General features: G+C 45.1%; 3 protein-coding genes across 3 annotated transcripts; all 3 read left to right on the top strand.

The window, feature by feature from the left end:
• Positions 1 to 378: 378 nt before the first annotated feature.
• Positions 379 to 2,548, top strand: N7520_010272 (uncharacterized protein; the record flags this gene model as incomplete). Its single annotated transcript, XM_057144205.1, has 4 exons — positions 379 to 524; positions 578 to 679; positions 732 to 799; positions 858 to 2,548. 4 exons carry the CDS (start codon positions 379 to 381, stop codon positions 2,546 to 2,548), a joined length of 2,007 nt encoding a protein of 668 aa, XP_056989959.1.
• A 3,964-nt stretch (positions 2,549 to 6,512) lies between these two features.
• On the top strand, positions 6,513 to 7,559 carry N7520_010271 (amidohydrolase family protein; the record flags this gene model as incomplete). Its single annotated transcript, XM_057144204.1, has 1 exon — positions 6,513 to 7,559. One exon carries the CDS (start codon positions 6,513 to 6,515, stop codon positions 7,557 to 7,559), a length of 1,047 nt encoding a protein of 348 aa, XP_056989958.1.
• Positions 7,560 to 11,262: 3,703 nt separating this feature from the next.
• On the top strand, positions 11,263 to 12,327 carry N7520_010270 (amidohydrolase family protein; the record flags this gene model as incomplete). The annotated part of the gene is made up of 1 exon (XM_057144203.1): positions 11,263 to 12,327. The coding sequence occupies one exon, from the start codon at positions 11,263 to 11,265 to the stop codon at positions 12,325 to 12,327; it is 1,065 nt and encodes a 354-aa protein (XP_056989957.1).
• Between the last annotated feature and the right edge of the window lie 979 nt (positions 12,328 to 13,306).

Here is a 13,306-nt window from a genome sequence, read left to right as displayed (position 1 = left end):
ATAGACAGTTTTTGACGCGTATAGCCTCTTCTTACATTTCATGATACAATCATATCCCGAATATTGTATGGAGCTTCACGGTAAGTGCCCCGACGCAAGCCAGCCAGACATAAAAAGATGCCGACGCTTGCCGAAGGCATTGTCAAAAGATCCGACCCGCAGCTTGTGTATGAGTCACTCACCTATTAGATTCGGCTCATTGAACCGGAAAATAAGATCAATGCTTTGAACGTCCCGATATCGCACCGCGGGTCTATCTACTTTCTTTAAAGATTCCGGGGTATCCTGTTCGCCTTTGATAGCTAGTGGCGCCTCTACTCTTGAAATAGACGCGAAGAATGGCAAATACCCCAATTTACTGATTCAATCTCGCTTGCCATGGGAGGCGCTCCACTTCGGACCCTTTTGGCTCGAAAGACCCGTCTTCTCTCTCAGTCCACGAGTAATGTCCGAAAATCTCGCATAGCTTCAATTGCGACGCATGAGCAAATCGGGATTTTCAATTCGAATGATGCTCCTTGTCCGTAAGTTGATCTCCCTTTGGGAACTGATGATAACAGTTCTGACTATCGGGTAGGGAGGTTAGAATTGAAAATGACCGACAAATTACTCCATATGCCATCGGATCCCGTGTGTCTTCAAAAATCTTGACGAAGAAGTCGAAAGATCTTGATGATTCGTGAGTTTTACTTCCTCCCCTCGGAAATACACTAGCTCACCCGAAGGAATAGATTTGTGGGCCTGTCCGGCGGGGAGATATTCAAAACCATGATGATTCGCCATGGTGTTAAACAAATCTGTAAGGTCTCCAATGAATCATGTAATGCCAACATCTAATCAATGCTTCTCGTCGACAGTCGGTTATCCCGGAGGCGCAATCCTTCCCGTATTTGATGCAATCTACGGTTGTGAAGAATTTAATTTTGTCTTGCCCCGGCACGAGCAAGGCGCCGGGCATATGGCTGAAGGGTATGCGCGAGCTTCGGGGAAGCCGGGGGTCGTTTTGGTGACATCTGGACCTGGCGCTACAAACCTTATTACACATATGATGGATGCGTTGGCAGATGGAACGCCTCTGGTGGTCTTTTGCGGACAAGTCGCCACAAGCTCCATCGGCCTTGATGGCTTTCAGGAGGCAGATGTTCTTGGAATGTCAATGCCATGTACAAAATGGAATGTGGCTGTTAGGGACATCGCCCAGCTACCCCGGTGCATCAAACAAGCATTTGAGATTTCAACAAGTGGTCGCCCTGGACCAGTGCTGGTTGAGCTGCCAATAGACATCACTGCTGGTACTGTGAGGAAACATATCCAAAGATCAGATGTCCTCCCTCCAATTTTGGATTCTCATCACGTCCCTCGACAAGAATCGATATCCACCATTAAACGGGCAGCCGACTTGATCAACATTGCACAAAGACCAGTTTTATATGTCGGACAAGGAATTCTCGCCAGTCCAAAAGGACCAAAACTTCTGAAAGAGCTGGCCGATAAGGCTTCCATTCCGGTCACAACAACTCTTCAGGGGCTAGGGTCATTTGATGAAGAAGACCCTAAAGCGTTACATATGTTAGGGTTGCACGGATCTGGATACGCGAACAAGGCCATCCAGGAAGCCGATCTGATTATCGCTTTGGGAGCCCGATTTGATGACCGTGTGACTGGCCACGTCCCCAAGTTTGCCCCAAAGGCCAAAGAGGCCGCTGATGAAGGCCGCGGTGGGATCATTCACTTTGAAATCACGCCTAAAAACATCAACAAAGTCGTAGAAGCAACAGAAGCGGTGGTGGGAGATTGTGCGGCCAATCTTGAAATATTGATGCCTTTAATCAAGGGTACGGAGCGTCCAGAATGGCTTAATCAAATTTCCCAGTGGAAGAACCGTTACGCGTGGTCGTCATATCCGCAAGGTGATGCTGATGGACTCGTCCAGCCGCAGGCCTTTATCGAACGGCTAAATGAACTTGTCCGTCCGGTGAAAGATCGCACAATCATCACAACTGGAGTTGGTCAACATCAGATGTGGACCGCGCAGCACTTCCGATGGCAACATTCTCGAACGATGATCACCTCAGGTGGGCTGGGGACAATGGGGTACGGGCTTCCAGCAGCCATCGGTGCCAAGTTGGCGCGGCCAGATGCGCTTGTGATCGATATCGACGGTGATGCCTCTTTCAATATGACTCTAAACGAGTTATCGACAGCAAGCCAATTCAATATCGGCGTTAAGACAATCGTCCTCAACAATGAGGAGCAGGGCATGGTCACACATCTACAATCGGTATATTATAAAGATCGCTTTTGTCACAGCCATCACCGCAATCCGGATTTTGTCGAGGTATCTCGAGCCATGGGCGTGCAGGCTGAGCGCTGTTTAAATGCCTCTGAGATGGATGAGAAGCTGAAGTGGCTGTTGGAAAGCCCTGGCCCGGCACTTCTGGAGGTGATGATCACTCAGAAGGCCTTGTCTCTTCCAATGGTCCCTGCAGGTAGAGCACTTGATGAGTTTCTGTTTTACGATCATGAAGCTTCGTCGGATGTGAAATGAAGAAGCTTTCTTGTTTTGACAAGAAAAAGCATCGCTGTTTGGGATATTTCAATACTAATCTTATTCGGGCCTCTCCACAGGGAGAGCGGCTCAAATGGAAACCGCGCTCTCGACTCTCCATCTGGCAAAATGGCCCTAGTGTCCGTGAAGCACTGATGTATCTCAAAGGGAACTAAGTGATGGTAACCTGTTCACCTTAAATTTTGAATGCTGTACTTTGAATTCTGAGAATATTTGACACATGCTACCATTAAAAGAAGAATGGTCCCGAGTCCAGTCTGGTCCCTATCTGCTCAAGTAGCCATCGCGCTTATTCTGGTTTTAGATCCCATCGGCTTCTTATATGTGATGTCGTCAATTGATCTCTCCGTGGGGGAAGCTCCAATCATCAAATAGCGCTGAGGTAGTATCTGGACATTGATTTCCGCTTCCTCGGATTCACGTATACAGCACGCGAACTTATTTAAATACCATCTCCCTATTTTCCAAGCCAGCGTTGAGGCCAAGTAACGCACTTCTAATGTCGGATATTTCATGTCACTTAGCTCACCATTCTCAGCTGCTTCCAAGGTTACAGCATTAAGGGTTTCCGAGGTCCATCCCTTGGAACATTTTTGGGGAGGAGTGGTGGTAATAGGCCTGAAGGCCTGAGCGTGGTGATGACTAACTTGGATAGTCATCATTAAGGACATGGCGGGTTTGGTTTAGACTTCAACATGCCCGTGGGTATGCCCGTGTGGACGGCCCGCGGGCCTGTCCAGGTGGACAAGAAGTGATTTGTCCATGGACAGGAAGCCCGTGAAAGGCCCGTAAGGCCCGTGAAAGTGGAGCTAATTTTTAGGCATAATTTATGAAAGTATGCAGTATTTTTGGTATCATAGCTATTAATTACCATAAATCAAATATACACATTTACTACTATAAGATGGGTTTTTGCGCACAAAACCCTTACTAGACTTCTGCATGGGCCGGCCCAATGGGCTTTTTTCGGCCCATTGCTGCCTGATTCTGCCTGGTTTTTTGACATAAACTGCTGAGTTACCCGAGATTAATTCTGTTATTTACCCCTGTTCTCGTTAAAACACATACTACCTACCCTATTATCTATCCTCTATATTGTATTTTTATGAAATATTTCTGTATATAGATAGATAACTACTATCTTTATACGTCTAATAGCTCCCTTTAAGGATAAAGGTAGGGTATAGGTTATATCAGAGAATAGTAGTTGGTAACGCTTCTAAAGCATGAAGATATATATTTCATATATGCATACCCTCACCATTTTTCTAGTTATCCTATCTTTAGTATTAAACTTACCCAAAAAGTGCGTTTTTGAACTATTTTACAGTAAAATCTGATAAAGTAGACCCTCTATTATCTATAATATTTATTGAATTCATAAAAATAGCTAGAAATAGTATAAAAGTTCAGATAAAAGGTTCGAATTGTTGGACTTCAACAGTCTTTCTCAGTAAATACTAGCCCCACTTAGACCCACTTACCCCTTTTATCTTTATATTCTCTTTACTTTTTCTTCTCTCTTTCTTCTCTGATTCTTCTCTGATTCTTCTCTGATTCTTCTCTTACTTACCCCTTACGTTAATATGTCTTAAATGTCACTTTATAGTGATTAGACCTCATTAAAAACGTTTTGAGGGCCGGTACCCCCGGCCCTCAGCCCGACCCGCACCAGTTGGAGGGCCGCCCGCGAGCGGCCCTCATCCGCCCGCATTTACATAAAAAAAGTTGACCTTTCCTAATTTAGACGCATAATGTTGCTCAGTCATCCTAATAGATTACTGTTTTTTAACACTGTTCTGGTTTCCATCTTTCATTTCTACTTTATTTCCTTGTTATTATTGAGAAATTTTAAGAAATCAAGTAGTATTATAGTATATAATGATAGGTAATGTAGATATTATTCACTTTTAGCCTACTATTATGAAGATAGGGTTGGTAATTTTGAATGTTGCGAAGTCTATAAGTTGAAGTTGTAGAAATATATATTTGCCCTTAGGGTATATAGTGTATCCTCCATAGGAACTTAGTAATACTCTCTTTAAATCTCGAATGCTAGTATTTATGATTAAAAATTGAATCAAAAGGAAGAATTACGATAACTACTTAATATATTGCTAGTAATTACTATTAAATTATATATGGTATAATAGTAAAGTGTTAGAAATTATGATTTGGTAGAAGATTTTGTGGAAGATTTTTGGGGGGGGCATCACGACTACCTATTTTTTGAGGGCGGATTATTGAACTGAGGGCCGCCCGCATATTTCGAGGGCTTTTCGAGGGCTTTTCGAGGGCGGCCCTTAACTAGCGCTCAATTCTGACCAATAGGGGAAGGTAGTAGTAGAAAAAGTGGGTCATAATATGATAGATTATACTATAATTACTATGATCACTATGATTACTTCTCTTAGAATAATCATAACGCGACTAGTCAACTTCGCGTCCTAAGTTCTTAGCCTAGCCCAGCCCCTTATTGAAGTTGAACAGAGCCAGCGGACTCTAATAGAGGATGAAACTAGTGGTGAGCCTAGCTTACCTAGTACACAGCGTTATTCAGGGAGGGTTCGGCAGCGCTCAACACTTCTTAATGGATATGAAACTGAGGGTTGGAAGCGTCGGAAAACTTCGAACTAGTCATTTATCTAGTAGCTGCAAATACCATTCATAAATTACTTATCTCACTTATCTCATCTTTTTTATCAATCCATAAGAAAATACTACTAACCTAGTCAAAATCAGTAAGAGTAGTGTAAAGTAAATACCTAAAGATACAGCTGAAAAACTGCATAATATATGCGAGTATGGGTCTTCAAAAGTATGTGTACTGTTTGTCCTGTTTGTCGGCCCTCGAGACCATTTTTTGATAAGTATCCTGTAAGCTATCCACTACTTGAAATCAAGCTCGTTAGATTATAAAAAAGCATAGGAGTATAGAACTTAAGACTAGTTTACAATACATTAGTAGATAACGATTGACGATTAAAACTGACGTTGAGTTCTGGTATTATAATCACTATCTTTAGTTTTCATAATGCGAATATTAGTCTTGACTCTGCGCACTCTCGCCACTAGTCCTGCCATAAACTGGAAGCATAAGTTAAGAGATAGTATACTAGATTATTATACGATAGACCCTTACTGAAGTGACTATTTCACAGGCCCACGATGATTCGTCTATAATTCAAGACTAATAAGGTTTCTAGGTGCCGAAAATATAGAAGCAATTTAACAAGCTATATTGAGGCATCGGCAAGTATTGTCCCGATGTAGGTCATGAGCTAGCCCAAGGACTGCGTTAATTAGCGGGCTCGGCCTTCGTTTTATATCCGTACGAAAAAGGTGACCGTATCACAGGAGCTGATCCACTGGTATCATAAAGTCGACACTATGACTATGCACATCAGAGCTAGCTCCTAGCTCTGAAATCATATATATTCCAAGCCTGGTAGACTTCCAGGTGCAGATATCAATAAGATGACGTGTCCGCCTATCTTAAGCTACCATATACAGTCTTGACATAATCTAAGGGCCGGGTTATACTTCGCTCGATCGATAGCTTATCAGCCGGCATTAGAAGCAATCGGGCTTGGGAGGTGAGAAAATGTCGGAAGGGAATACACGTCATAGAGCCATTGCCAAAATATCAGGCCGGATCCAGGGCTTACATCCCTACCAAAATTCAATCAAACTCAATCGAGACCTCTAAAGACCTTGAAAAAACCAGATTCAAACCTCGAGAAGCCATGTCACAAATTGGGCCTGGCCGGTGTGCGTGTATCACTACGTAAACTGCGTCTTGTAAATGACATCATGACATGGCTAAAATTTCAGACATAAAAAGATCCCTGATCTTAGACCTATTGCTTGGTTACTTACTGAGGATTATCAAATCTCTTCGATTTCTTCTATCTAAAAGTCAATTTTTAACCATACAATTAAAATGCTCGGCAAAATTTCCTTGGAGGAAGCCTACGAGATTCCGGAGCTGGCAGACCAGAGCCGTGATCAGGCGGCTTTGTACATCGCTCCATCTGATCTCGCACGGTACATGCGCCAGATCAAGTCCATCTCCGGGGAGCGTCTGGAGATTTCCGACGCTCAGGGAATCGGCTACACAATCTGCTCCTTGACCGTTCCCGGTATTCAAGGCATCACAGACCCAAAGACTGCCGAAAAACATGCCACAGCCGTCAACGATTATATCCACAAGGAGACCAAGGATCACCGCGACCGTCTCGGAGCCTTCGCAGCCTTGTCCATGCATGACCCGGTTCAGGCAGGCAAGGAGCTTACGCGCTGCGTGAAAGATCTTGGTTTTCACGGAGCCTTGCTCAACGATGTCCAGCATGCCGGACCTGATGGTGAAACCTATCTTTTCTATGATCAACCAGCCTATGACGCATTCTGGAAAGTGGTCTGTGAGTTAGATGTACCTATCTACATTCACCCTGCTGCGCCAATGGGTAAGTACTACCAGCAGCAATATGCCCAGCGGAAGTACCTCGTTGGACCTCCGTTGAGCTTTGCCAATAGTGTCTCACTTCACCTGTTGGGCCTGATCACCAATGGTGTCTTTGATCGCTTCCCAAATCTGAACGTTATCGTTGGCCATCTAGGAGAACATATTCCATTCGACTTCTGGCGTATCAATCATTGGCTAGAGGATGTTGAGCGACCCCTCGCTAAGAAGGCTGGCGATGTGATGAGTAAAAGAGATATTTATTATTACTTTAAGAATAATATATATCTCACTACCAGCGGCCACTTCTCGACACCCACTCTCAAGTATATTGCGGAATACTTGGGACCAGATCGGATCCTTTTCAGTGTGGATTACCCCTACGAAACCATCGAAAACGGTTGCGGATGGTGGGATAAAGATTCCGAAAACATCAAAAAAGCTTTAGGCGGTACAGGAAATTATGCAAAGGTTGGACGCGAAAATGCCAAGAAGCTTTTCAAGTTGGGCAAGTACCATGACTCGTAGGCGCCAGTCTCGTGAAAAACCTCATGAATCGGGAAGAATGCGGGATCGGACAGAGGGGGAACAATTTGTTCGCACTTTCCCAACCAGATTTAGTTCAAACTGCCATAACGTGGAATCTGCTAGTCACCCGGATACTTGTGATAGTCTTTTGTTTCTCCTTTCAAATTGTGGTTCACATGTTGCCAATCTTCAAAACTACATACTCGGGAGGAAACTATCATTATCCTCGATATCCAAATCCGTGCTTTACGACTTCGTAACGCCGTGAATCCTTATTCAATTGAATAAGCTTGTAGTAAACGGCACAATAGATGAAGAATTCTAATACCGACCTGTTTCATGTCTTTCTATTGGAGTGGGTACAGTGGGTCTTCGGAAGGCGGAAGCGAAGAAGTTCAAGTGGGGCAGGGACACGGAAGTGCAGAGACGATCCCGGAAGAGCGGAAGGTAAGCATATCTACCACCATGACCACCATGACATCACGATATCCCTTTACATGACTAGAGTGTTCTTAAGTTCGCTCTTCGCCGAGATAGGGTAAAATGATAAAGCCTGTATCGTCATGATAAACCATTTGTCGGCAGCTGATCTGCTGTCCAGGGGAAGAAGGGGCTACATAGTAGCGTGGAAACAGAAGAAATGAACAAGATCTGTATTCCGAGAGGGATAGAGGAGAGAAAGAGAAAGAGAAAGAGAAAGAGAGAGAAAGAGATCTAGCTAAAGACATGCACGCGCTGACAAACGGAGGGAGTCAGCTGACCCCATATACTTCTCTGAACACGTAATCAGGGTCGAACAGCATGTACCAATGGTATGGGTCACGTCTGTGTACTTGTCTGGTATTCTCTAGTCTCCACCACAGCAATTTAACATGTGGTACGCTGACTAATAAAGTTGATTACATGATCCATTGTTCCGACAATACTCCAATACCATTCAAACATTTCAAATAGTTCGATTTATGCGCTTTGAATCGAGCGGCTTACCCGCATACTTTCTCGCTTTGACGGTTTTATTAGCAGCTTCATGATGACCTTGCGCACTCTCGATGGCGCTACATACCAAAACGCAACCAAGTCTGTCAGCCACCTGATCGGCGCCTCCAAGACGGCCAGGATTGGTGGACATGAGAAGCAAGGGGGAATTCGAAATAATGGCGGACGGATTTTGTGTCGATCAATGAACGAATTTCCTCTGAGCAGGTAGTTTTCGAGGCTGTTTATACTTGAAGCAAAGGTACTCATCGGTTCGCTGCAGGGATTAAGATTGCCGGCCCAGGCACTGGTGATTCTTGAAGTTTCCCTGCTGCAGTCTAGACGTGGTAGTCCTACGGTTGAGGGCACCTTTGACGTTCGGGCTGGCCAACGCAGCGTCCGTATCACGGTATTTGGTCACAGGATCACGCCAATTGGCCAGTAGTGCTAGGCAATGGAAACATGTGTTTCTCTTATTACAGCGCCCCATCCTGCCAATACTTCGCTGGCTGCTACCCAGCCTCTGATCAGCGTCTTCCTCGTAGTCAAACCACATTACAAGCCAAATAAACAATACCCCCTGATAAAAAACGGTACATGGGGGTTTTTTGCTACAAACTTATCTTGCCGGCGTCTTCTGTTGGTGAGGTTGCCTGCAAAACGCCTTTTTTACAGTCATTAGCGACATCTACTTCCTACCCAACGACTGCTAATCTTCTCTCAAGCCCCACTGACAAGGCCTTAGCGCCGATTCCTTCATTGAATGTGCCGCGCTAAATTGAGGGCCGCCGAAAAATTGTCCTTACCTAGTACCGTGGCCATCAACGCTTACCGCCCAGCATTAGAAGCACAGATATAACATTAAGTTACAAAGGGAGATACAACATTATACATAGCGCGTTTTTGCAACGATCCTCAACTTGGTATGACCCGATCAATAAAGGATCTGCTCACTTCAGCAATTACGTACAATTTGAGCCACTTATCAAACTGAGCACTGAAAACAGAGCAGCGAGCGGTGTTAGAACTCCAGATCTTTACTTTCATTTTTGTTAATACAATTCTTCTCGTATCTACATTGAAGATTTCAAAGGTCTTCACTAGTTACTTCAAGGTAATTTATCTTCTTCGCTGCTATCTATTACGGCGATAAGAATCAGAAATCGATACCGAATATGATATCATCTTGCGGTTCGATATATGACGGATTGTAAGCACGGAATTCTTGACCTGAAACAGTGGTCGGAGGAGGAGGTTATCGGATTAGGGGAAAAAGAATCCAGAAAGATAAGCAGTGGAATCTCCATTAGTCCCTGTTCAATGATGATTCATAGGCCCCGTCGCTCAATATGGTCGCCAACTTGCCTAAGCATAAATATACTGCCCCAAGTTTCTAGGTTGAGAAGGGAGTGGTTTATTCCAGCACCTCGAAATCATGCAAGAAGACTTGCTGCAACCTTTCACAGGCCCTATCGTTTAATTTGGCCATATGCAAGCGTCTACTTACAAACCAAATTAATAGTCACAGCATGGGTCTTGGTGGTTCTCGAAGTAATTGATACAGAGACAGAGAAGATGATTGATGGTGATGATGATGAGATTCTATTAGCCTGATGCTGCCTAGCTAGAGTCGCAGTGGCAATGCAGACGCTTCGTCCGTCCGAGGCAAGAATATGCCCAACGCTGGTAAATCCCACATGCAGTAAGGAATGACTATGCACAAAGGAAACAGGTATCAATAAAGCCGAAAATGCCAAACAAAGAAAAATCACTCTAAAAAAGACGTCGCTGTCGCCATGCAAAATGCCTTGATATCCCCTATATCTTCCTGTTGACCTCCTCCTTCTGCGGTTATCAACTCCCTTCTGCCCCGCTGGCAGTAGCATACCCCGCTTCGATCAATTATGGTTCCGTACGCTTCTCTGTCGCTATGGGCGACATCTCACTTGTCGCTCACTTCGTTGTTAGATACGCATCATCTTCACCCCTTGCCCGTTCCGGTCACTCCCGGTTTGTTGATTCAGTGTCTTCCGGTTCAATGTCATATTGGCGAAACTGTCCGGGAATATCAGTGGGTAGCATGAATTCGGTGACGTAGCGAATCGCCTGCGGGTGTATATGGTACCGAGATATCCATTGCGTTACGTTGTAAGTCTATGACTAGATACTCTCCTTTCAATGGTCAGTGATCACCGAACCAATCAGCAAGCTTCCGGTGCGACCATTTACTGATTGGTCAAAATGATCAGCTCCGCAGTGGGGCTACAAAGGTAGCCTTTCCGATTGCCGATTAGAGTTTCCGAAGTAGATCAAGTTTACCCAAGCTTTCCTCGCGTTGCTCCTCATACGATTGGTTAATCAGTGCCCCACCCCCGGTAGATCTTCAATAGCGCCTGTAACCCTCCGCCTCTACCTAATATAGCCACTAGTGCCCTACTAGGTCCGTATCCTCTTAGGTGAGTCGGCATCTTTAATCCGAACATACTGTCCGCACGGCACGGATGGCGAATTTACAAACTACCTGATGTCTTATTCTAGGAATGCCGCATCTTCCGAGTCATATTGCCTCAGGAACAGAAGAAAGGCTATTTAAGACGCCATGTATGTCCAGATTGATTGCCCTTCTTTCTATCACCACAGTACTCTAATCTTCAACTCTCCTTGAAAAAGCAAGACTTCAAAGACTTCAACCTTTCTCTTCTATCAAATACCACCATCTCGATTCAAGATGCTCGGAAAGATCGCACTTGAGGAGGCCTATGAGCGCACCGGCTTGGAGGAGAAGTCCATCCGTGAGGCTAAGCTCTACATCGCTCCCGCCGACCGTGAGCGCTACATGCGCCAGATCAGTGACATCAATGGCGAGCGTGTTACCCTTTCCAACGCCCACGGCATCGGTTATACCGTCGTGTCTCTGACCGTCCCTGGTATCCAGGGCATTGCCGACCCGGCTGAGGCTGAGCGCATCGCTACTGAAACCAACAACTGGGTTGCCGATCAGATCAAGGAAAAGCGTGACCGTATGGGCGCCTTCGCCTGTCTCTCCATGCACGATCCCGTCCAGGCCGGTCAAGAACTCCGCCGCTGTGTCAAGGAGCTCGGCTTCCACGGCGCCCTTCTCTGCAACTTCCAGCACGCTGGCCCGGATGGCGAGACCTACTTGTTCTACGATCAGCCCGAGTACGATCCCTTCTGGAAGGTCCTGTGTGAGCTGGATGTCCCTCTCTATATTCACCCTGCCGCTCCTACCGGTGTGATCTACGAGAAGCTCTACGCCCAGCGCCCTTACCTTCTTGGACCGCCTCTCTCCTTCGCCAACGATGTGTCCCTTCACATCCTAGGATTGATCAGTAACGGCGTCTTCGATCGTTTCCCTAAGGCTAAGGTCATTATTGGTCACCAGGGTGAACATATTCCCTACGACTTCTGGCGTATTAACCACTGGTTTGAGGATGTCAAGAAGCCTATTTCTAAGGAAGAGAACGGTGTTATGTGCAAGAAGACCATCTATGACTACTTCAAGAACAACATCTGGCTCACTACTAGTGGACACTTCTCCACTGCTACCTTAAAGTACGTTGTTAGTGAGATCGGTGCCGACCGTCTCCTCTTCAGTGTTGACTACCCCTATGAGACTATTGAGGATGCCTGTGGCTGGTGGGACAATGATGCCAAGGCCATTGCTGAGGCTGTTGGTGGCGTGGAGAACTACCGCCGCATTGGTCGTGATAACGCAAAGCGCCTGCTTAAGCTTAGCAAGTTCCACGACTCTGAGGCCCCCGTCTCTCTGTAGAGCCACGGTCTGATAATCTCTCTATATGCGTAGAGCGTTATGAAACCGGGAAGAGAAAGTCTTTCAATGCCTGTATGTAAGAATATATGTAAACTCGAACTTTTGAGAATATACTACTTTTGGAAATCTGTTAGAACGTGCTGTAAGCCTTAGATCAAGTCTAGTAGTTGATCTGATAAGAATTGAATATGCCTTCATATAAAACATATATTCGTAAGAACAATTTCTTAATACCCTATTATGGGGAGAAAATCCCTCGCCATGGATATCACTCATAGTGTGAAGATAAAGGACATAGTCTTGGTTAGTCAATTATGAGCCGGAAATGGAAATGTGGAGTATTATCTGAGTCGCTCTATTTAAAGTCCAAGGGAAAGTTTTTCCAAATGAGTTAAGTTGGCAAACATGAACCATATAGGTCTTGTAAAGGCATACAGTCTCTATAAATCATGAAAGCGGATCACTATTATAGAAGTGATTGCCGACTGTTGTAATCCCAAGAGAAAGATTGATTGTTCTTGTACTAGAGGGAATAACAGAAGCTATAATAGACACGTCAGTATTACTTATTCTCTTTGCAGCCGTCGGATCCCGCAGCAACCCAATTCATAGCGCCTCTATCCGCGAGCTGCTGCTTGGTAAAAAACCTTAGGGATATGCGGCACTTTCTCAGGCAATCTCTGCTACTCAGCCGGTTAGTTATGCTACTGTGCAGGTGCTATACCTGCTTATGGCTGGTGAGGAGGATAATTCGGTATCCACGAAGGGATGCCAGCATATCTTCCAGCATCTCTCGAGCAACAGAAAATCGCTTCAGGTACTAGAGGGAGTGGGACTGGCGATTCATTGTAGCGCCTTATGAAGTTGGCGTGCTTATTGCGCAATTTCCAGACGGTATCGTCGTTTAATCTTATGAGTTTAATCTTATGATTAGCACTAAGATTGACATGCTATAAATTCCAATCTCTATCCTTGTGCT

The sequence above is a fragment of the Penicillium odoratum genome, assembly GCF_028828045.1.
Source record: "Penicillium odoratum strain IBT 22623 chromosome Unknown utg000008l_segment0_segment0, whole genome shotgun sequence".
In the NCBI taxonomy this organism is placed as follows: domain Eukaryota; kingdom Fungi; phylum Ascomycota; class Eurotiomycetes; order Eurotiales; family Aspergillaceae; genus Penicillium; species Penicillium odoratum.
The sequence above is the reverse complement of the archived record's forward strand: the minus strand, read 5'-3'. Positions and strand labels throughout refer to the sequence as shown.